The 23,677-nt window shown below is 41.3% G+C and overlaps 1 protein-coding gene across 1 annotated transcript in view; it reads left to right on the top strand.

Annotated features, from left to right (window-relative positions):
• The window catches only part of EP300 (E1A binding protein p300), a 117,069-nt gene that overhangs the window by 62,390 nt on the left and 31,002 nt on the right, over positions 1 to 23,677 (top strand). Inside the window, exons 11-18 of the mRNA XM_073592762.1 lie at positions 2,499 to 2,576; positions 5,531 to 5,634; positions 6,416 to 6,574; positions 6,666 to 7,103; positions 9,846 to 10,025; positions 12,020 to 12,161; positions 18,662 to 18,780; positions 22,009 to 22,248. Coding sequence (XP_073448863.1) covers positions 2,499 to 2,576; positions 5,531 to 5,634; positions 6,416 to 6,574; positions 6,666 to 7,103; positions 9,846 to 10,025; positions 12,020 to 12,161; positions 18,662 to 18,780; positions 22,009 to 22,248 — 1,460 coding nt within the window. The remainder of the gene's footprint in view (positions 1 to 2,498; positions 2,577 to 5,530; positions 5,635 to 6,415; positions 6,575 to 6,665; positions 7,104 to 9,845; positions 10,026 to 12,019; positions 12,162 to 18,661; positions 18,781 to 22,008; positions 22,249 to 23,677) is intronic.

The raw sequence follows: 23,677 nt of genomic DNA, 5'->3' as shown, positions 1-23,677 counted from the left end.
GGATTCTCAACCTAGAGAAATTTTTCTTAGTACCACTAAAAAGGATGGAGTACTTGGGTCTGATCATAGACACAGCCCAGGAAAAGGTGTTCGTGCCTCAGGCAAAGATCAACTCCATAAGAGAGCTGGTGCGGATGGTCAGGTCAAAAGGCGATCCCTCCATTCGCTTTTGCATGAGGTTGCTAGGAAACATGGTGGCTTTATTCAAAGCAGTTCCCTATGCCCAGGTCCATTCAAGACTGTTGCAAAACAGTATCCTGTCTACTTGGAACAAAACAATTTAAGCTTAAGACTTGCCAATGCGGCTGTCCCCAAGAGTGTCCCAAAGCCTCAGTTGGTGGTTACTAACTCAGAATCTGCTGAAAGGAAAAATCCTTCAGACCAGTTATCTGGAAAGTGGTAACGACAGATGCCAGCCTTGCAGGCTGGGGAGCAGTACTAGAGAAGACAACTGTCCAGGGACAGTGCTCAAGAACCAAATATCCTAGAGATTCGGGCAGTGCGTCTGGCTCTGAAGGCCTGGACGTCCAGGTTACGGGATTGTCCTGTCAGGATTCAATCCGACAATGCCACAGCTGTGGCCTATATCAATCACCAAGGGGGCACCAAGAGTCTCTCAGCACAGAGAGAGGTGAACCATATTCTAACGTGGGCAGAAAGCAATGTTCTGTGCCGGCAGTCTTCATTCCGGGAGTAGAGAATTGGCAGGCAGACTACTTGAGTGGCCAGCCGTTATTCCCAGGGGAATGGTCTCTTCACCCCGACATATTTTGGGCTGTTTGCCAAAGATGGGGGACTCCGGACGTAGATCTTCTAGCGTCCAGGTTCAACATGAAGTTAGTCAACTTTGTGTCCAGAACAAGGGATCCACTTGCATGCAGAACGGATGCGTTGGTGACCCTGTGGGATCAGTTCTCACTGATCTATGCATTTCCCCCTATTCAGTCGCTGCCTTGACTTCTTTGCAGGATCAAGCTGGAAAGAATGCCGGTATTTCTGGTAGCACCAGCATGGCCCAGAAGGTCATGGTATGCAGAAATTGTAAAGATGGCAGTGGAGGGTCCATGGTCCCTCCCACTATGGCCAGATCTGCTCTCACATGGACCGATTTTCCATCCTACCTTACGGTCTCTAAATTTAACGGCTTGACTATTGAGACCCACGTTCTGAAGAAACGTGAGCTTTCCGGGTCAGTTATCTCTACCCTGATGCAAGGAAGCCAACTTCCAGCACTATATATTATAGGGTCTGGAGGGCTTATGTTTCCTGGTGTGAATCCAAGAGTTGGCACCCTCTGAGATATATCATAGGCAGAATTCTCTCCTTTCTACAGTTAGGGGTAGAAATTAAATTTGCCTTGAGTACTGTTAAAGGCAAAGTCTCAGCTTTATCGGTCTTATTTCAAAGACCGCTTGCTACACATTCTTTAGTCCGGGGTTTTATGCAAGGGGTGATGCTGCTAAATCCGCCAGTCAAACCTCCCTTGAACCCTAGGGATTTGAACTTAGTTTTGTATGTTAAAAAAAAACCAGCCATTTAAACAAACAGAACATAACATATTCCTCTAGTCCTTCTGACGAGGAAGTTTAGTATTTTTGGTTGCTATATCCTCAGCAAGGAGGGTTTCCGAAAAGGGTTGCTTTTTCTTGTAAAGAACCATATTTGATTATTCAGGAGGACAGGTTGGTGTTACGCCCTCGTCCAAACTTTTTGCCAAAAGTGGTTTCAGGTTTTCACCTGAACCAAGATATTGTCCTGCCATCGTTTTTTCCAAAACCATGTTCCAGGGAAGAAAAGTCACTACCTTGTCTTGATGTGGTGAGAGCAGTGAAAATCTATTTAAAGACAACTGCTCAGATTCGTAAGACTGATGTCTTATTTATTCTGCCAGAGGGTCCTAAGAAAGGACAGGCAGCATTGAAATCCACTGTCGCTAGGTGGATTCGGCAAGTTATAATTCAAACTTATAATTTAAGAGGTAAGATTCCCCCTTGTCAAGTTAAGGCGCACTCTACCAGGTGGGTTAGCGCTTCTTGGGCAGTGCGTCACCAGGCCTCCATGGCTCAGATCTGTAAGGCCACAACTTGGTCTTCAGTGCATACATTCACAAAATGTTATCAGGTGGATGTAAGGAACTATTTTGCACATATCAAACAGATCACATAATGTTTTAAATGTATATTCTATAGAACAAAATCAATTTAAATATGTGAAGTACATTGATAGCGTTTTATATACAAACCCTAATCGTACTGAGAGCTAGGTAATCAGATTCTGTTTGCAAATGTGCTCACAACTGATTTTATTTGTTGCTTTTCCGTTTATTGTTCAATCAACAGTCTAGGAAATGGTTATCTTTTTGCATTTTTCTAGTTGGATTTATATTTTGGCTTTGCCGTTTAATATATTTTGATATGTTAACATTGATTTGTGATTGCAGTTTAAACACAGAACTTGTTTATTTTAGTAAATTATTTTTCCTCCTTTACTTTATGCAGATGGTCCAGTCCCAGATCAAAACATTCTACGATCTGCTGTTCAAAACCAAATGATTAATACTATGCCAAGCCAGCAAGGTAAGACGTTAACTGCCATCCTGTGAAAGTGGATACAATTGAAACAATTGGCATATTCGAACATCTTTTCAAAGTGATCATTTAAGCATAAACAGCAGTGATTGGCTACTGGTTGTTGGTTGGGACCAGCTATTTAGCAGCTACATGAACATCAACTGTACGTTCGGAAACAGACAAAAAAATAAGTTTCATCATTTTGGACACGGTTTTGTCTAATGCAAACAATGTGTGAAATGCACGTGTCTTGTTTTATGAGGTGCATTTTAGTAATAGCTAGCTGAGACTAAATTGCTGCAGACACTATAGGTTTGTTGGACATGATTTTTACCTTTTCATTACAACAAACTGTTTTTGAAGAAGATAAATCTAAAATATGACTTGTATATTTACCGAAGTGTAGAAGTACAAATTTACACTATAGGACTTTATAGGTGCCAAAAACAGGAGAAAAAACATTTTTTTTTCTTTTTTTACATTTAAAAAAAGCATAGCATTTAAAAAATGTTCTTTAAAATACATGATTGGAGTACAGGAGACACAGACACTAGCATCAAGAGACATGTTGGGGGCATATGTGGGCTATTGGTCCCTGGAATGTGACAAATAGGAAATGCAAGGAACTATAAAATTAGGTTTTCATCTGACTATATCATACTTTTTGAAGATGTGGATTAGTTTATTTCAGTGAACCTTTGATAACAAGCATACTTAACTCATGGAAATGTTATGTTCAATGGATGGTGGCCTAGCCCTTCTTTTCCCATTGGGTCCCCCACGCAGGATGATCTTGGCTCGGCTTGCGATGCCAACAACTTTAAATGTGACTTTGATTGTTACTATATTATCTCTGCCTTCTGAAGCCAAGCACAAAACACGCTGAAGTTTGCAATCTCTACCTCCTCTCATACATTTGAACCAAGGATGGTGACTGTGTACCCTAAATTCGTAACAACATGAACCGTATACAAATTGTGTTTGTTGGGTAGTGCCCAAGGTTTAGGTACAATTAGCTAATTGGGCATGGGTGGTCTATTGCAACTATTGTACAAAAAATTATTTTATTCTTTCTATGAGAATTCCTCATGGTTTTAAAAATAACATTTGTATAATTAAATACTTTTTGTTTTAAACATGAAGTACTACACATGAAGTGTAGTCCTAGACCATGGGTAATGTGACACTACCTTCAGGGTATTGGTCGCTGGTAAAAGCTTTGTTGGGGAATGCCCCTTTAGAGTACCTTCATAACCCCATTACTGTTTTTGTGCTAGTGTCCTTAGTTGATGGACCTCTTCTCCTGGAAGTTTCTGCACCAATTTTTTTTATTCCTTTTCGTTACTTTGACACTTCTGTCAAGATCCAACTACTTACTGCCTCGGGGCTCTCCAGGAGATTTAACTGGTTGCCTTCAATGCTCATCTTGGGAACCGTACCCAGACTCTGCATCAGTGGGGCTGGCCTGTAATATTTGATTTGGCCACTAGATCCTGTGTTCTTCACCCAAATTAGCACGTGGTGCAGTGATCGTAGTTAGCCACAGGGTGCTATATAGGTCCAAGGCTGGGGTCCATTCCTATGGCACACAGACCCTTCATGGGTATGGCCACAAAGGCAGGTGAAGGTCACCTCTCAGACCTCCAGCATAGCTAAGATATGACTTGGTTTCCCTGTAAAATAGAAATGTTTTACATTTGGGGATTTATTTCACTTAGTGTGTTTTCCAACATTTAAATGTCTGCTACATTTACTTTTTGAATTTGAAAGAATTAGTATGCTTTTTAAACACTAAAAGATTTTTTTTCCCTGGTTTTTGGCACTTTCATATTGTAAAGTTGTACTTCTGCACATAGTGTATGCTACCCGAACATTTCAGATTCCTGATTTGTGCATGTTGCACCGTGTACTTGTTTTTAAAAGTATCCTGTTCTCTTTGTATTTCTTTCTATTTGTGTGAAATCCTTGGTGTTCCTGCCAGTCTCACTGCTTTCCTATTTCCAACTGACCACACTAATGCATAGAAACACATCCATCCCAGCATGGTCAGTTTTCTGGCTGTTCTGGGAGCACAGCCTGCTTGTCCTGCAATGGCCAAGATTTGTGCTGACATGCCTCTCTGCACAGCTCTTCACTGGGAAGATCAGTGTATTGCTCTTGCTTGTCGTCCTGCAGTCTTCACCCCACCTCTCTAAGTCCATTATGGATCTGAGAAAAGAGGTTATGTGAAGGTAGTATAGGTATAATTTATATGCACAAAGGTTTTGCCTTGCATTTCTATTTTAAACTGAAAGGGTTGTTTTAGAAGGTGAGGGTTTACATATACTTTATGGCTAAAACAGAATTCTCTGCCACTAGGTTTGCTTTATTACTTAGGTTATTGCCAGACACAGCTGAAAACGCTCTTTCTGCTGTTTCATCTCTGGCCACCTGCCACTGTGGCACCACTTCTGTTTTCCCAGAGGTTGGTCCTTCTGTGAGATACTTCCCACCTGTTCCACATTTTCCTGAGGCTTCTGCCCTCTAGGAACGCAGTTCTCTTTCCCTACCTGAGCCCATTCTCCCAGCGATATTGAGGTTTGTTGGTCTCTTTTGGGCATGAAGCATCCCCCCCCCCCTTTTTTTTTTTTTTTTTTCTTCTTCTTTCTCTTTCATAGGTTGGGGGATTACCACCTGATCTCTTTTCATTTTTTTAAAGCAGTTTTTTTGCCAGGTGGCTGTTTGGGCCTCTGCTGTTGCATGCTTTGGCCTCCGGGTGCATTTTATTTCAGGCCTATCCCCTGAAATAGGACCTTACCCAGGAGTCGGTTCCTTTTTTTCAAAGGTGTCATTTTCATACCTTCTACATGAATTGCAGTGGGGTTCAGGTAGCACTACTTTTATTTATATATTTTTTGTTTCATGGGGTTGTCACGATAAGAAATTGTAGCCTTAACACTTGGTTTCCTTTTTGGACACAGGAATGAGCCAGTTTGGGCAGTCCGGTATGCCTTTGCAGTCAATGATCCAAAGGCAGCAGGCACCAATATCACAGCAGACAGGACAGTCTGCACCTATGAATCAGGTTGGTTAATAGAAGAAACATCTGAAATATTTTAAATGTTTGCTGTTTCAATCCAGTTGTAAACAGGATACTCTGTAATACAGTGCATGTAACATTTTCCTTTGGCTCTGGTCAGGCATTTATAATATTGCTAAAGGCAATTTTTTTTTTTTTTTTTTTTATAGTCTTGGAGTGATTTTAGAATATCTTTAGGGCGTTTTTCAAATGTGTGTTTTTTTTTTTTTTTTTTGCTGTCTGTGCCCCCCTATTGGGACAATTCACTCTCTCTATTTTTAAGGTTAACGATTATCACTGAAGGTGAAAAAAAATCCCAAATTTTGGGATGTGCCCAGAACAGGAATTAGAGGGGAAATCTTCCAATAAGGATGCTAATTCTGGTGACAACCAGAGATTGCCTCACTTTAGAGTGACTTCCACTTACTTCCTGTTTCATGTATGGGGCAGGAAGTGAAGTCTCTCCAATGAGAGACAGCAGAAAAATCCTGACAAGGGTTATAACCTCCTTGACTTAAAGTAAAAGGTAAAAGTTTTTTTTCTTCATTTCAGATCAAGACAAATGCATTGAACAATCAAATGTGTTTTTTTTTCTTTCTTGTGTGTGTTTGTTTTTGTGTTTTTTGTTTTTTTTTTTTGTTTTTGTTTTTTTTCATGGTACTAGAAAGTGCAGAATGTAGTTATGACCAGAAATAATCTATAAATGTATTGGAATCTTGCTGTTTTCATACATTTTTAAATTGGGCAAATTTTAGTTTTATAGCTGTAACTTCTGATTCCTTTTTAGTTGGGATTTCCTCAGTCAGCATGTGCGTCTCAGGTTCCTCAGAATCGTTTTGTGTCCCCAAATCAATTTCAGGTGTCCTCTTCTGTGTTGAACACTGTGGGTCTGAACTCTTCTGGCATGCCCATGCCTCAATCTGTGAGTCAGAATCCCCCTGCACAGGTAAGACTAGTTATATATAAGTCATTTTGGTAGTTGAAGTTTTTTTTTTTCTTTCATTTAATAAAATGTGTTCATATGCATTTCATTTCAGGGGCAGAACTCTCCTCGTTCTGTGAGTTCTCCAGTGGTACCTCAGGAGTCAGTTGAGAATCCACACGAAAGTCGTGTGCAGACACCGGTCCATCATAATTTATCCCCAGCTCCAAGCCGTACCCCAAGCCGTACACCAACCCCCCAACTTACATCTCCAGGGATGGCTACATCTCATGCATTGATACCTACTGAACATGTGTCAACTGCTGCATCTTTGAAGCAAATACAGAGCAATGAGAGCCCTTCTCCACCCCAAGTAACACCACCATTAGCAGGAGCTTCATCTGTTGAGCAGTCATTTACTGCATCACCTCAACAGTTAACACAAGCACCATTGTCTCGGCCTCCATCACAATCAAGTTTGTCAACACCTGTCTCAACTCCTGCACCACCACCACCGTTGCCACCACCAAAACACCTGCACTCAAGCCCTCTGGTAAGTATTTTCTGCATTTTTAGCTATCTGTCTATCTAGCAATAATACAAAGTTGTTGCAGTATGTAATGACTCCACCAGCGTTGGCTGTTTTGCAGACCTTTAAAATAAGAAATTAACTCCAGAAAAATGTCGGGAAGTAGGCAGGCAGACAACTGAGTTGCCAGTTATGTCTGTCGTCACCTGCAGCTAAAATTTACGTTACTAACTTACTATGCCTTGTTCTGCATTTTTACATCTGGGTTCCTATCAGAGTCCCCCCCCCCCCCCCCCCTTATATTAGGGGTCTTCATAGGTCTCCCCTCTCCTTACATTAGGGTTTCCATGAGAGTGCCCACGTCGGGTTCCCCTCTTTTGAACGTAATCCTCAGTCAGTGCACATTGGGAACAGGGTCACCATCAGGGGCCTCTCTGCTGACCTTAATCCTCAATTAGTGCACCCTAGTCAAGTCAGCCAGATACAATCTTGTAGCTAGTTGTAGTTTGGATACCCGCGTATAAGTAATCTTGATGGCTTTTACACACCAAAGGATTTCATTGGTCGCTAAAACGGTTTACTTAATGTCGCATACATTGTTTCATTTTCTACTTTTGCAGACAAATTTGAAAATAACTCCACTGTGTTTGTTTTCCCATTCACACAGTATTTGAATAAACATTTTTAAACTTTTTTGAATATTTGTTTGGAGCAGGCTTCTGGGCAAAACTGCAGGTTACTCTGAACAATTTCACAGTGATACTGTCCCCACTGACAAAGAGCAATACGGTAATCTTTTCTTTGTTGACAGATAATGCAAGAAGCCCATCTTCTGAATCTTTAAAATATAACTAAAGGCAAAACTTCTTTTTTGTTTTGGTTAGAGTGGAAAGGAAACTGTCAGGGTTTTATTTCTGTCTGTGCACCTATTGGGAACATTCACCCACCCTCTGTATTTGTCCTGTTTACCCTTATCGCCAAAAGTGACAAAAAGAGTTCTCACCAGGGCAGGAATAGAGGGGCAATCTTCCAATGAGAACACTAGTTTCCATAAACCTGGTGACAACGGATTCCCTCACTTCGAAGGAATTTCCTCTGACTTCCTCTTTTGTCTGTGACAGGAAGTGAAGGTAAACGGGACACAGAAGGCAAAAAATTACTGGGTTTGTAATTCTTTCTTTACTCAATTCAAAATGGGGGGGGGGGGGGTGTTGCCTTTCAGTTCTACTTTAAAGTGATACTAAAGTCTTGTTTATTATTTTTAAAGGAAAAAAAAAAAAAAGTTATACTTACCTGCTCTGTAAATGGTTTTGCACAGAGCAGCCGGATCCTCCTCTTCTCGGGTACCTCTTCGCTGCTCCTGGCCCCTCCCTCCCTGTCGATTTCCCCCACAACAAGCGGCTTGCTATGGGGGCACCTAAACCGAACCGCAGCTTTGTCCATTCAGACATGGAGCTGCGGTTTGGCATTGCCCCCTCTCTCTCCTGATTGGCTGACTGTGACAGCAGAGGGCGCTAATAGCACCACTACTGTGTCTCAGCCAATCGCGAGGGAGAGTTCCGGACAACCAAAGCACTCGTGTACACCGAGAATGAGGCTCAGGTGAGTATGAGGGGGGCTGCTACACACAGAAGGTTTTTTTTATCTTAATGCATTAAGATAAAGTCTTCTGCCTTTAAAACCACTTTAACCCTCTGTTAAAGTAGACTGTGTTCAAATCTAATTTACAATGGATATTGAAATCTGCCAGCACAGTACAGACCAAATAACATCTTGTGGACTGCTGCATGCACATATACGGCGACAGGCCAGATGCTTTGCGCTGTATCTCTCCCACACGTTTGTGATCTGGTATTTCCGGGTAGGAGGGCACGGCGTCCTATCTGTACTGTCATTCGCTACAGCACATGTCAGTTAGCAGGTATCAGTCAATGATTTATGGCCAAGAGCTGCTGATCGGCTTAGCGAATCGCAGTACAGAGCCCTGTTTACTAACACCACAAGGCTCTGTACATGGAGCAGAGATGGGGCCGTTTTTAAAAAAAAAAATGTTTCCATTTTATTCATTCACTAAATTAAATGACCTAACATAAAGTAACCTTTTCGCTGGCAGATACGTTTTTGCGTTTTTTTTTTTTTTTTTGTTTTGTTTTTTTTTTTTTTTTTTTGCAAATGTTTAAAAAAATTGTTTTAGGCCTGAAGATTACACAACCCCCCCCCCCCCAACCATTATATATTTTCTGAAAGCAGACACCATAGAGAATAAAATAGTGGTAGTACCAATTTTTTATGTAACACGCTATTTCTGGCATACCACACTATGCAAGTCATTTCTAAAAGCGAGCATTGTAAATGCCTATTTAAAGCTATCTTCAGGCCGGTCACGTGACTCGCGGCCGCTTTACAGCTCCGAGACACGTCTTCTGCGGGAGGGGCCGAGATCTCCCTCTGACTTCAACCAAGGAGATCACTTGGCCTCCAATAGAGTAAATCGGTTTAACTGCCTGGAATGCAACTTTAGCCTGTCATGAGGATACGGTAATGCTGATCAGGTGAGCTGCAACGTCATGGTCATGTAAACACTGGCATTCAAAAAGAAAAGCTAGGTAATTGAACATCATGACTTGTTGATTTCATAGTTTCCTAAAGCAAATGGAAGCATGGGTTTGTCCAGCCCTAACTAAAGTATCAGCAGCATTTGCTTGCATGTATAGAAAATCTATCGGGCATTTCTTGTCTACTAATTTAACTGTATTTGTCTGACAGCATTTGGAGTCTACACCTGTTTTGGAATGCTCTGGATCCAGCCCATCAACAGCTAATAGCCCTGATAACAGTTCACAGCAAAATGCCCCTGAGCATCCTCAGCAAGATGTTAATATGGAAATTAAACAAGAAGAAGTAGAACCAGAAACTGTAGAAGCACCTCCTGAGGAGAAGTCAGAAGTGAGTTATTGCAATACCTGGACTGCCCTTGTCTATCAATAGTAACTATAATTATGTAAGCGCATGGAAGAGTATACACCTGGTGCTTTTATTGATTCCAAATTGAACATACTCTTATGCTAGGGGTTGTAAATTCAGAAAGGTTTTTTTTTTTTATCTTCCATGTATTCTACGCATTAAGATGAAAAGCCTTCTGTGTTCAGCAGCCGCCCTCAGCCCCCTGCAATACCTACCAGAGCCCTATCTCTGACCAGCGATGTCCATGAGTGTCTCGGCTGTCCGAGGCGCTCCCTCCCGATTGGCTGAGACGCAGCAGCGGCGCCATTGGCTGTCAATCAAAAAGTCAGTTAGCCAATCAGGAGAGAGTGGAGGCCGGGCCACAGACCCATGAATGGACACAGGGAGCTGTGACTCGGTTAGGCTGCCCTCATAGCAAGCTGTTTGCTGTGGGGGCACTCAACAGGAGGGAGGGGCCAGATGCAAATCCACTGCATAGAGCAGATAAGTATAGCATGTTTGATATTTTTATGGAAAAAAAAGAGGCTTTACAATCATTTTACCAGCTTGTTTGAGCGACAGTCATCACTCCCATTAGGTAAGCTGTTACCATTAGGTAAGCTGGTTGCCTTTTTTTTTCTTCTTGCAGTTCCACTTTCAGTTTAATTCTCTGCCTTTATAGTGTGTACCCAAATATTTTTTTATAGTAAGATGCTATCCGTTTAGACACAATGAGAAGATATCAAAACTGGAGCAACCAGAATCAAAGCAGATGTGCATGGTAGCCAATCCGCTTCTAGCTTATTCAGTTATACTTTGAAAAGGAAGCATAGAAACCATTCGACTGCACAGCTGCTTCAGATTCTGACTACTCTAGTTTTGATAAATTCTTCTCACACGCTTTTGAGTTCCCAACAGTTCACTATTTGAAGGGTTCAGCCAAACCTGTATATCTGGGTGGGAAGAGAGACTGTGCTTCAGTCAAAAAGACACTATCCCCTATTTTAAATGTTCTAGACAAAAAATAGGAAGCAAAACCCCAGATCACCGAAACCAGACACTGGAGTAAGGGGATGTAAGAGCATCATAACGCATAAAACTAAAGCGATATTAAAAAGACAAGTTATCTTTCTTAGTACATAGAATTATTATCGTGTTTAAAATTTAGTCCATCTCTACTTAATAGATGTAAATGACATAAACTGTTATAGAGCCTAGTGGACTGAGGTGTTTCGCATAGATTCTTCTTCAGGGTCCACACGCTCTCCTTATCAAAAAAATCTATACCACACATTATTACATATTCCAATTATACATAATAGATTCCATTGTAGAGAAGTACCCAGAAAAAGAAAAATATATTTTTCCAAACGTCCCAAGGGATCATACAAGATTGTCAAAAAACACTTGAGGGGAGGGCAGTGAAGACAGAGTGCATTATCACACCTAAAAACGAATTGTTGAAAAGCCAACTAGTACTGCCAAAATGTATAAAGTTGTGTGTCGATAAGTAATAGGGATCTATAATTCAATAAACCGTAAAACAAAATGTATTACTTTTGAAAGTAACTCATCAGCCAAACCTGAAGCTTTCTGTTTACAGCCTTCTGGGACAGGTTATGTTTCTTTGCTCATGCAAAAATTAGAAATAAAAACTATGTGCAACTGGTTCTCATACTTTTATCATTATTTTAAAACTGAATGTGGAGAAATAGATGGTAAGCTCTAAAGAGCAGGGCCCTCTGATTCCTCTCGTCTTGTAATTGTACTGTCTGCCCTCATTTTGTAAAGCCCCTCGCAAACGGTTGGCACTAAATAAATCCTGTATAATAATGTTAACCTAAAAGTTTATGCTCAGGCTGTGTTAGTTGTTAATGAGACAAAACCCTATGCTAATCTGTCCTATAAATTGGCAAGAACTGCCCCCATTCCCCCCACCCCCCAAACAAGGTTGATGGTAGCAAAGCTGTGCTGTAAATATTTATTTTATATAACAGGTTAAAGCTGAAGTTGACTGCAAGTCTGAAGTCATGGATTGTGCAGAAAAGAACAGTATAGCTTCAGATGTAAAAGAGGAAGAAGAAAAACCAGACATACCTGCTCCACAGTGTTCTCCTGCAGGGGAGTCTAAAGTAAAGGGTAAGACTCTTCTTTTCAACTACTATCCTTTTTTTCTTTTTTTTTTTTTTTTTTTTATTAGCGTTCTTAACCGCTTTACTAACCCCCTTTCCCGACCAGGGCATTTTTTTTGCTATTCGGTACTGTGCAACTTTAACTGGTAATTGCGCAGTGATGCAACACTGCCCAAGCGAAATGAATGTTTGTTTCACACAAATAGAGCTTTCTTTCGGTGGTATTTGATCACCACTGGATCTAACCGAAAAAAAGAATATATTTTCTACTTTCTGTTGGGGTCATTTGGGGGGTGTTTTGTACCATCCTGGTATTTCAGGGCCTCTGAAACTGTGATGGGTAGTAAGGAAAGAACACCATTTAAAAGCCTAAAGATGCTTATTGGCTTTTGGGGTCTTGTACATGGCTAGACTTCCAAAAATTCTCTCACATGTGGTATCCCTATACTCAGGAGTAGTAGAATGGTGTTTTGGGTTGTAATTCCACATATACCCATGACATGTGTAAGCAATATCTTATTAAAGTGACAACTTGGTGTTTAAAAAAAAAAAAAAAATTTCAAAAACTTGTGGCAAAAAATGAAAATCTTCCATGCTCTCAACATGCCTCTCAGCTTAATACATTGGGGTGTCTCTTTTCCAAAAAGCTGTTTGAACTGCCCTGCCATTTTATACCCAACATTAGAAGCTTATGCCACACATCAACCACTAGCCTTATGCCCACATGGGGGTCTACCGGTGCAACCCCAGATCCCTCTGGTTGAATGGGGCCTCGACCCCTTAGGATCTCTTAGGATTTTTCTTTCTATCTATTTTCTTAAATGTCTGGTCCAGCTGATACCTGGGTATGCAGAGTATCACAGGAAACAGAGGTCCCTGCCTACAATGTAGCCCACGGTCTGTTTTCTACCAGTCATACATGCAATTGCACATATGTAATTGGTATAATTATGCAAACTAGCTTTCTAGTCCGTTTTTAAAATGGAGGCAACCCAGGTAAACAACTGCTAACCAGCACCATGCTGCCCCTTTCTGTGCTTACTAATATGGACTATCTGTATGCATTTGAGTTTAACCTGTTTAATAACAAGGCTATAGCAAGAATGTAGGACTTTTTAGGGAACAAAAATCTAGGTGAAGTAATTACTAAAGAAAAAAATCACTTTATTCTAAACATCGCTAAAATCAAGCATTTGCCATTACTTAAAGCGGGGTTTCACTCAAATTTTTAACTTAATCGTACCCCCTTCAGTTAATTGCATAGATGTTCAAATGCCGCACAAAATTTTTTTATCGCGGTAATTACCTTTATATTGTACTTTATTGTGGCACTTCCTGTCTCTCCTCCCATGGGAGTAGGCATGTTTATTGCCTTTCCCCGGCGCCGCACTGTCTCCTGGGAGCTTAGTATCAGGCTTCCCAAGATTCAGTGCGGAAACAATGATCATGCGTATGAACAGCATTCACCGCATCCAGGAAATCAATGCTTGTGGGCTTCACATGCCCACAAGCAAGATGGAAACAGCCAGCATCACATTTTTAAAGTTATTCTTCAGTACGAAAACAGACAGAGGCAGAAATATTACACCCAAACTGTGAGTATTATTTTGGGATTAGCAAAGTGTCTCAATGACCTAAAAAAAAAAAAAAAAGATTGGTCGCCGGACTTCCACTTTAAAGTGGTTGTAAATGCAGAAGGTTTTTTTATCTTGATGCATTCTATGGATTAAGATAAAAAGCCTTCTGTGTGCAGCAGCCCCCCTAATACTCACCTGAACCTTATCTCTATCCAGCGAGTGCCTCTGCCGTTCGGGACTCTCCCTCCTAATTGGAATTCTTAGTAGAATCCCGCTGCTTTCAAAGGCAAGAGAGGGGGCGGGGCCGAGCCACAGCTCCATGTCTGAATGAATACACTGAGCTGTACCTGGGCTCGGGTGCCGCTATAGCTGAGGGAGGGGCGAGGAGCTGCAGCCAGAGACCTGAGAAGAGGATGTTTCGGGCTTCCCTGTGCAAGGCCACTACACAGGGCAGGTAAGTATATGTTTGTTATTTTATTGGGGGGAAAAAAAGACTTTACAATCACTTTAAGAAATGTGTATATGTACTGTATATAGTAATATGCCCATACCATACATATACCACAACAGAGAGGTTTTTACGTTTCAACAACAATCGTCTGCATAAATATTCAGTGTTTTTGCCTCTATATATTGTCAAAATATTGGTCACTTTATCACTGAAGCGGGGGAGGTATATAATATTCAATGCATTTCCTGGACCAAAGGTCTGCTTCCTCAGGATACGCAAGGGAGCTCATATATATTAATACAAATATATCAAGTACCCTGACACATACATATATGTAAAGGCCCAAAAAAGACTCTTAGTAGAATAGCATATTATCATAATTTGTTCATAAAACAGAAGTATTTTGGCTGTGACCATCCAAAAAATCCTAAAGAGGAATTTGCAGTCAGCAGCTGGGGATCATGCACATCTACAGTGGGTATAGGAAATAATCGTCTCCATTCAAAATGGCATTCTGTTGCTTTGCAAGCTGAAATGAAGACAGACACAGTTTTTTTTTTTTTTTTTTTTTTTTTTTTTTTTTTTTTTTTTTTTTGGTTTTATCCAGCTGTATTTACTAGTGCAACTTATAACATCCAAGTGAACAACGTATAATGCCAACATGTCAGAAACAAATTCAAAAACAGAATTATGGAGTTGAAAAAAGGATTGCCTCTATTATGTCAGTATTTTGTTGAACCACGTTTTTGCTTTAATTACAGCCTTTAGTCTGATTTTCAAGTTTAAAGTCTGGGCTCTGACTAAGCCATGCAAGGGCATTCACTTTTCTAAGAGAAAAGGGTGGGACTTTAAATGAATTGCGTGAATGCTCAGAAACAAAATCAATGAACAACTAGGAAAATTTATTCAATTCATAAAAATATAACATGCATAAAATAAATATATATCAATCATAAATGGAAAGAAATATTAGCAATAATAGCAGCAATTATACATGATTATATGACTGCAAAAATTCTCCATGGTACATCAATTGGATATTATTAACACAACCATATAATAAAGAATGTACACCAAAGGCCTCCAAAAGGTTCAGAATAAAGATTAGAGATGCATGACGCTGGTAAAAACGCGACCGTGGTAGCTCTACGCGTTTCGTGGCTGTTGTGCCACTCGTCAGGAGCAAGCGCGTATCTTATCTAGGATAGGAAATAGAAAATTGGTCTGGTAAATGTGTATATGAAACAGAGGTGGGGTGATAAAGAAGCCCCACACAAAGTACATGCTTACGCATTCTGGTTTGTAGAGTGATGGCAAAAAGCCATACATCGCCCGACCATCGGAGGCGCCACCCCCCGGGAGCTGAGATGGACGAATCGACGGGGGGCAGCCCACAAGGCGCCATCCAGGGCAGGCATGATCCCCCGAGGCAGAACCTGCGGTGAAAGGTGAAAGTTTAAAGAAGAAATTGCAAGACTATCAAGGAATAGAGAGCAGTGTGAAAGGGGGCCCTTCCGGGAGCTGCGACGTGCCTGTCGGCTCCTCCCCCCTCCCCCTCCCCTCCCCCCTCCCCTCCCCCTCCCCCCCTCCCCTCCCCCTCCCCCCCTCCCCCTCCACGTCGGCGTCACGCACTCCCCATCTGACGTGCGCGTCCTTAGGACGCTTACACGCCAGATTGGATGGTATTCATCACGCACATCACGGGGATGAGGCACTGACATCGGCGGGTCGGGTGGTCAGTACCCGATCCGCGTTGCCGTCTGCCCCTCTCCTGGATTTGCGGCGTGACGTTGGTGGGCGGTCCCCGTGGTGGCGCCTATATGGGCGTAGCCTCGGCGGCGCTGGCTCTCGAGGCTTTCATTTCACTGGATGTCACGTTCGTTTGGGGATTGCTACTGCTTTCTTCCCTTCACACTGCTCCACTCTGCACGCCAGGTATCCTTTTTTCCGTCATGTCCTCTCATGCTTTGTCCATTCCTCCTTCTCTATATCTCCACTTTGGGTATTTGGTCTTTCCTCTTTTCCATCCTCAGCCCTTTTTTTCAGGTGTGTCAATCTAGATTTCTCTTTAACCCCCACATGGGTTTAACTTCTTTCTGGGGCAGTATCACTCCTACATTCCCACTTTCACACTGCTCTCTATTCTTTGGTAGTCTTGCAATTTCTTCTTTAAACTTTCACCTTTCACCGCAGGTTCTGCCTCGGGGGATCATGCCTGCCCTGGATGGCGCCTTGTGGGCTGCCCCCCGTCTATTCGTCCATCTCAGCTCCCGGGGGGTGGCGCCTCCGATGGTCGGGCGATGTATGGCTTTTTGCCATCACTCTACAAACCAGAATGCGTAAGCATGTACTTTGTGTGGGGCTTCTTTATCACCCCACCTCTGTTTCATATACACATTTACCAGACCAATTTTCTATTTCCTATCCTAGATAAGATACGCGCTTGCTCCTGACGAGTGGCACAACAGCCACGAAACGCGTAGAGCTACCACGGTCGCGTTTTTACCAGCGTCATGCATCTCTAATCTTTATTCTGAACCTTTTGGAGGCCTTTGGTGTACATTCTTTATTATATGGTTGTGTTAATAATATCCAATTGATGTACCATGGAGAATTTTTGCATTCATATAATCATGTATAATTGCTGCTATTATTGCTAATATTTCTTTCCATTTATGATTGATCTATATTTATTTTATGCATGTTATATTTTTATGAATTGAAAAAATTTTCCTAGTTGTTCATTGATTTTGTTTCTGAGCAATCACGCAATTCATTTAAAGTCCCACCCTTTTCTCTTAGACTAGTACAGGGATGGAAACGCATGACCACATCAGGTCATGGTTTCATTTAAAGTCTCACGGGATATACAGTCCCAACCACTTTCTAATATTAGGGCATTCACTTTTTTCTCCTTCTGTGTTTGAATTATTTTTTTCTGACATGTTGGTGTTATCTTTCACTTGACTGTTATAAGTTGCACTAGTAAATACAGCTCGATGAAAAAAGTGTCCGTCTTTTTATTTCAAAATATAATTATTTTAAAGTGGGACGATTCTTGAGATAAGTGACCCTTATCTTGTATCACCTTAAAATGTAAATATTGTTAACCTGACAGGACCTCACCCCCTACAAATATGTATATGTGTATAGAGAGAGAGATAGATATATAGATGGATATTATTTTTTATTTATTTTTTCCTAAAAAGTCCTACTTTCTTGCCATTTTGTTTGTTCTATAAGTTGTTGGGATGTGGGAATGGTCACGTATTTATAGTTAGAGGTTGTAAACCTCTGGGAAAAAAACAAACCCTGCAAGACAAGGGCATAATGAGCTAGTATGGATCGCATACTAGCTCATTATGAAATACTTACCTTAGAACGATTACAGATGGATCGGCTTCGGCCCTCCGAGTACAGCGTAAACATCTTCCACTGGAGTTGCGCACAGGAGCCGCCGGTCACGGCACGACTCCTGAAGAAACGGCACCATCAGCCTGTTTCTTCAGTGAGCAAGTGACGTCGGCAGCAGTGCATATACTGAATATCTCCTAAACTGTGCAAGTTTAGGAGATATTTAAGTTACCTACAGGTAAGCCTTGTTATAGGTTTACCTGTAGGTAAACGTGGTGTAACAGGGTTTACAACTACTTTAATTAACCTATACTGCTCTATAAATTAACAAGAAAAAATCGCGCAATTTTTTTCTTGCTCGTTTATTTTTGTGCTTATCCCACTTTATTGCAGCTTGGGGATTCGTCCACCCTACTGATACAATTGATTAGCGCAGTTTTTTCTCTTTTCCATTGCTCTATAAATTGACAGGTACCCAGCTCCCACTTCCGGTCAAGCCGCCTAGGCGACAGCTCCTCTCCCTCTCGCACCGCCTAGGCGATGACTTCTCTCTCCTTGCAATCTTCTGGGACATGTCACAGGTCCCAGAAGATTGCTCGGCCGTTCAGGACAGCGCAGTGCGGCTCGCAAATGCGCAGTGCGCACCCAGCTGTGATGCCACAAGCTGTCACAGCCGGGTACCCACACTAGTGATGCAGATTAGAGGCAGCGGAGAGAACTGAGGCTTCAATTGTCCGCATCGCTGGACCTTTTAGGTGAGTGTGTGTATATTAAAATGGCTACATTTTTTGTAGCTGCTGACTTTTAATGAACTGAAAAATGAGCAAACTTATCAGCATAACATTACTAAAGCAGCATTTGCATGCTATTAGAAGCACAATAAGGTGTCTCCAGAATAGGGCAACATTGTTTGCTAAGCCCCCTAGGAGCTCTAATTATTGTGTGCTCTGTTATGTATTTGAATATTTGTGTTGGCTGCCTGTCGCAGTAATGGATCTGTAACAAGGTAAGGAACAAAATCTGTCTACAAGTACACTTTTTAAGCTTGCTAATGTTATTCTGATTGTTTCCATGTATATGTTTGTAGTTTTAACTTCTACTAATATTTATTTTTTTGGGGATAAGTTTTCAAACCGGAGGAGCTACGCCAAGCTCTCATGCCTACACTAGAGGTATTATACCGCCAAGATCCAGAATCTCTTCCATTTCGTCAACCCGTAGATCCTCAAATATTAGGAATCCCAGTAAGTGATTTGCTTGTATTCCTCTATTTTTTATGTAGAGATGGTAGAGGTGATTATTTTATTTTGTAACTGAAATCTTTCATTCAATTTAAGTGCAAAAGTGTTGAATGAGCTATAGTATGAAGTGATGTCAGGCTGCATTTTGGAGTCAACAAAGCATTGTTACAATGCACATGGTTTGATGGAAGGGATTAATATTTATGAGCTCATTCCAACCAGAGGTGTTGGAGAAAATTTTGTTTTCTAGCCCTCAGCAATATGGAGATTTAAATCTGAACTCCAGGCATACTCCAGACTCTATATGTAAGGGTCTGTTTTACTTGCTAAAAGTTGCACTTTTTTCCATTCAGTCCTGAGTATTACCCAGCTGTGCCACAGCATGCCAGGAGGCTGAAACCAATTAATAAATATATATATATATTGTGTGTATTATATATAAATATTCTCTATCTATATAAACCTCATATCAGATTTTATAATTATTTTTATAGATATTTTATTATATCTCATGTGACAACACGGAAGAGATTACACTTTACTACAATGTAAAGTAGTGAGTGTGCAGCTTGTATAACAGTGTAAAATTTTCTGTCCCCTCAAAATAACTCAACACACAGCCATTAATGTCTAAACTGCTGGCAGCAAAAGTGAAATGAAAATGTCCAAATTGGGCCCAATTAGCCATCTTCCCTCCCCGGTGTCACGTGACTTGTTAGTGTTACAGGGTCTCAAGTGTGAATGGGGAGCGGGTTTGTTAAATTTGGTGTTATCGCTCTCACTCTCTCTTGTCATTGTAAGTTCAACATGGCACCTCATGGCAAAAAACTCTGAGGAACTGAAAAAAGTATTGTTGCTCTACATAAAGATGGCATAGGCTATAAGAAGGTTGCCAAGACCCTGAAACTGAGCTGTAGCATGGTGGCCAAGACCATAGAGTGGTTTAACAGGACAGATTCCACTCAGAACAGGCCTCGCCATGATCAACCAAAAAAGTTGAGTGCACATGCTCAGCGTCATATCCAGAGGTTGTCTGTGGGAAATAAACATCTGAGTGATGCCAGCATTGCTGCAGAGATTGAAGGGGGTGGGGGTGGGGGGGATTCAGTCTGTCAGTGCTCAGACCATATGCCGCACACTGCATCAAATTGGTCTGCATGGCTGTTGTCCCAGAAGGAAGCCTCTTCTAAAGATGATGCACAAGAAACCCCGCAAACAGTTTGCTGAAGACAAGCAGACTAAGGACATGGATTACTGGAACCATGTCCCGTGGTCTGATGAGACCAAGATAAACTCATCTGGTTCAGATGGTGTCAAGTGTGTGGCGGCAACCAGGTGAGGAGTACAAAGACAAGTGTGTCTTGCCTACAGTCAAGCATGGTGGTGAATGAATGAATGAATGAATAATTTGTAAAGCGCTACAAATTGCGAACTGAATCGCCTCAAGGCGCTAGATGTATTCTCTGTGGCCAGCTTCTAGAAAAGGAAGGTCTTTAGTTTTTTCCTGAAGGCCTGGTGGTTTTCTTCCATGCGGAGGTTGGTTGGGAGAGCATTCCATAGTCGAGGTCCTTGGACTGCAAATCTACGTTCTCCCTTTGCTTTGTAGCGGTATTTGGGAATGAGGAGGAGGTTTTGGTTAGCTGATCGAAGACTGCGATTTGGTGTGTAGTGTTTTATTTTTTCCCGGAGATATTGCGGAGCGTTTCCTTGTATGCATTTATGGGTGAGGCAGAGGGTCTTGAATGTGATCCGATTCTTCACCGTTAGCCAATGTAGGCTTTTTAGGGATGGGGAGATGGATTCCCAGGGCTTTTTCCCTGTTAACAGCCTTGCCGCCGTGTTCTGCTGGTGGGAGTGTCGGGGTCTGGGGCTGCATGAGTGCTGCCAGCACTGGTGAGCTACAGTTTATTTAGGAACCATGAATGCCAACATGTACTGTGACATACTGAAGCAGAGCATGATCCCCCTCCCTGGGTCGCAGGGCAGTATTCCAACATAAAGATCCCAAACGCACCTCCAAGACGACCACTGCCTTGCTAAAGAAGCTGAGGGTAAAGGTGATGGACTGGCCAAGCATGTCTCCAGACCTAAACCCTATTGAGCATCTGTGGGGCATCCTCAAATGGAAGGTGGAGGAGCGCAAGGTCTCTAACATCCATTAGCTCCATGATGTCGTCATGAAAGAGTGGAAGAGGACTCCAGTGGCAACCTGTGAAGCTTTGGTGAACGCCATACCCAAGAGGGTTAAGGCAGTACTGGAAAATAATGGTGGCCACACAAAATATTGACACTTTGGTCCCAATTTGGACATTTTCACTTAGGGGTGTACTCACTTTTGTTGCCAGCGCTTTAGACATTAATGGCTGTGTGAGTTATTCTGACGGGACAGCAAAATTAGGCGCCTTTCACACGGACGGCTGTTCTGCTGCAGGTAAAAGCATATAATATGTTCTGTGAAATTCAAGACTCCAGACACTGCGATCAGCTACATTTGTACAGTTAGATTACATGCGTTTACATGCGGCTGCGTTTAGCTGCGTTTGGAACATTCTTGACATTTCAGATGTGCTTCCTGTTGCTTTTCTTTCTTTTTTGCCGCTGCTATCCGCAGGAGAAATAGTACACTGCGATTACCTGCAGTTATGTGAAGATAGCTGCGCTAAATCGCTCCTGGACGCAGTCAATTCTATTTTTTCTATCTGCACAGAACCGCATGTAACTAAATCGCAGCTAAACGCAGCGTGTGAATGGACCCATAGGAAAGCATTGTGTGCTTTTAGCTGCGGTAGAAAACTAGAAAATCCGCAGCTAAAAGCACCATTCTATCCGTCCGTGTGAAAGGGGCCTCAGTTATACAAGCCGTACACTCACTACTTTACATTGTAGCAAAGTGTAATTTCTTCAGTGTCACATGAAAAGGTATAATAATATATTTACAAAAATGTGAGGGGTGTACTCACTTTTGTGAGTTAATGTGTGTGTGTGTATGTGTGTGTGTATGTATGTATGTATGTATGTATATGTGTGTATATATATATATATATATATATATATATATATATATATATATATATATATATATATATATATATATATATATATATAATATGTGTGTGTGTATATTATTATATTATATTTTTATATGTATTATATTATGATGGCTTCACTATTTTCAATGTTTTATCCTCACCGGCATTTATCATGATTCAGGATGTTGCCTCTTCCTTTCAGGATTACTTTGAGATAGTCAAAACTCCAATGGATCTGTCAACTATTAAACGCAAACTGGATACAGGACAGTACCAGGAGCCATGGCAGTATGTGGAGGACATTTGGCTGATGTTCAACAATGCCTGGCTGTATAATCGAAAAACATCTCGCGTTTATAAGTACTGCTCAAAACTGGCTGAAGTATTTGAACAGGAGATTGACCCAGTCATGCAGAGCCTGGGCTATTGTTGTGGAAGAAAAGTGAGTTAGTCTTTTTTTTTTTTTTTTTTTTATCTTTCCTGTCAATTTTTTTTTTTTATCCAGTTTTTTTAAGTGATATAATCATTCAGATTTGTTGTAAGATATTGAAATAACTAGGAATTGATTTAAGGAGCATACCAATATTTTGGCCTCCTTACACAACTATAAACCTAACACAACTATAATTCTGTTCAGACTCCTTCACATATAGGAGCCCTGTAGACAGGCATACAACTTTATTTGAGAAAGGGACTTTTCTCTGACTTCTGTTTTTTTCTGGCCTGCCTTTTGCTTGCATGTTGGGTCGCAGAGTGAAAAGGCTTTGCTAAGCAAGTATGCTAGGGCCTTTATTGCAGAGCCAACATGCTCGATCCTGTTAAGCTTGTAGGGAGTTGGTCCAAACCAACAAATTTGTTTCAAGGCAACCTTAAAGACCATCCATTAATTATGCAGGTCTGGATCAGTACAAAACCCTGTGGTTTAAGATGTTTGCAATGTTGTTTAGACTTGCCAACCACTGTTTATTGCAAAATTTAACTAAACAATGCAATTAATATTTAGTCAATTCTTTTCACTGTAAATGACTGTGCAAACAATGTTTGTTGGAATAAAGAATAATTTACATGTCAACTTATGGCACACTTATTTGGGCAGCCACATGGCAAATGTAGTTCACTTTAGCTTAATATAAAGGTAGGCATCTGTGGGGTGAAAACCATCTTTCAGTCTTAAAGCGGGGTTCCACCCAAATTTTGAACAATATCTGTATGTATTCTCTTCCTTGCCTAGATGCTGACATGCCGTTTAAAAAAATTTAAATCGCCGCAATTACCTTTTATTTTTCTATTCTTCTTTGCACTTCCTGGTTCTCCTCCCGTGGGAGTAGGCGTGTTTCTAGCCTCTCCCAGACTCCTGGGAGCTAGTCTCAGGCTTCCCAGGATGTCACTGAGCATGTGCGGGAATGAGCGGTGAATGCTGGGAGCACAGCATTCACCACATCCAGGAAATAAATGCTTGTGGGCTTCAAATGCCCACAATGAAGATGGAAACCGCCTGCAGTGAATAATATAAGTTATTCTTTCCGACGAAATCTGACACAGGCGGACATATTACACACAATATGTGAGTATGTAATGCTGAGAAGAAAAGTTTGTGAATGAACTCAAAAAAAAAAAAAACTTTAGTTAGGTGGACCCTCGCTTTAAGCTGTGGTATTGCTGTAAGACCTATACCTATACGAATGGACCATTTGGTTTCTAAAAAAGTGTAACCACACTACCAATGTCCTGTCTGTGCTCTTTTTATCCTGCAAGCTGCCTTCCCAACCCCACAAGCTTCCATAACCTGGATCTCATTTTTATTTCTTCATCTTCCTGGTTTCTGCCATTGACTATAATATCACTTCAGGTGAAGTGAAAGTTTTTCTTGT

Source organism: Aquarana catesbeiana, linkage group LG07 (genome assembly GCF_042186555.1).
Source record: "Aquarana catesbeiana isolate 2022-GZ linkage group LG07, ASM4218655v1, whole genome shotgun sequence".
NCBI classification, from domain to species: Eukaryota; Metazoa; Chordata; class Amphibia; order Anura; family Ranidae; genus Aquarana; species Aquarana catesbeiana.
The sequence above is the reverse complement of the archived record's forward strand: the minus strand, read 5'-3'. Positions and strand labels throughout refer to the sequence as shown.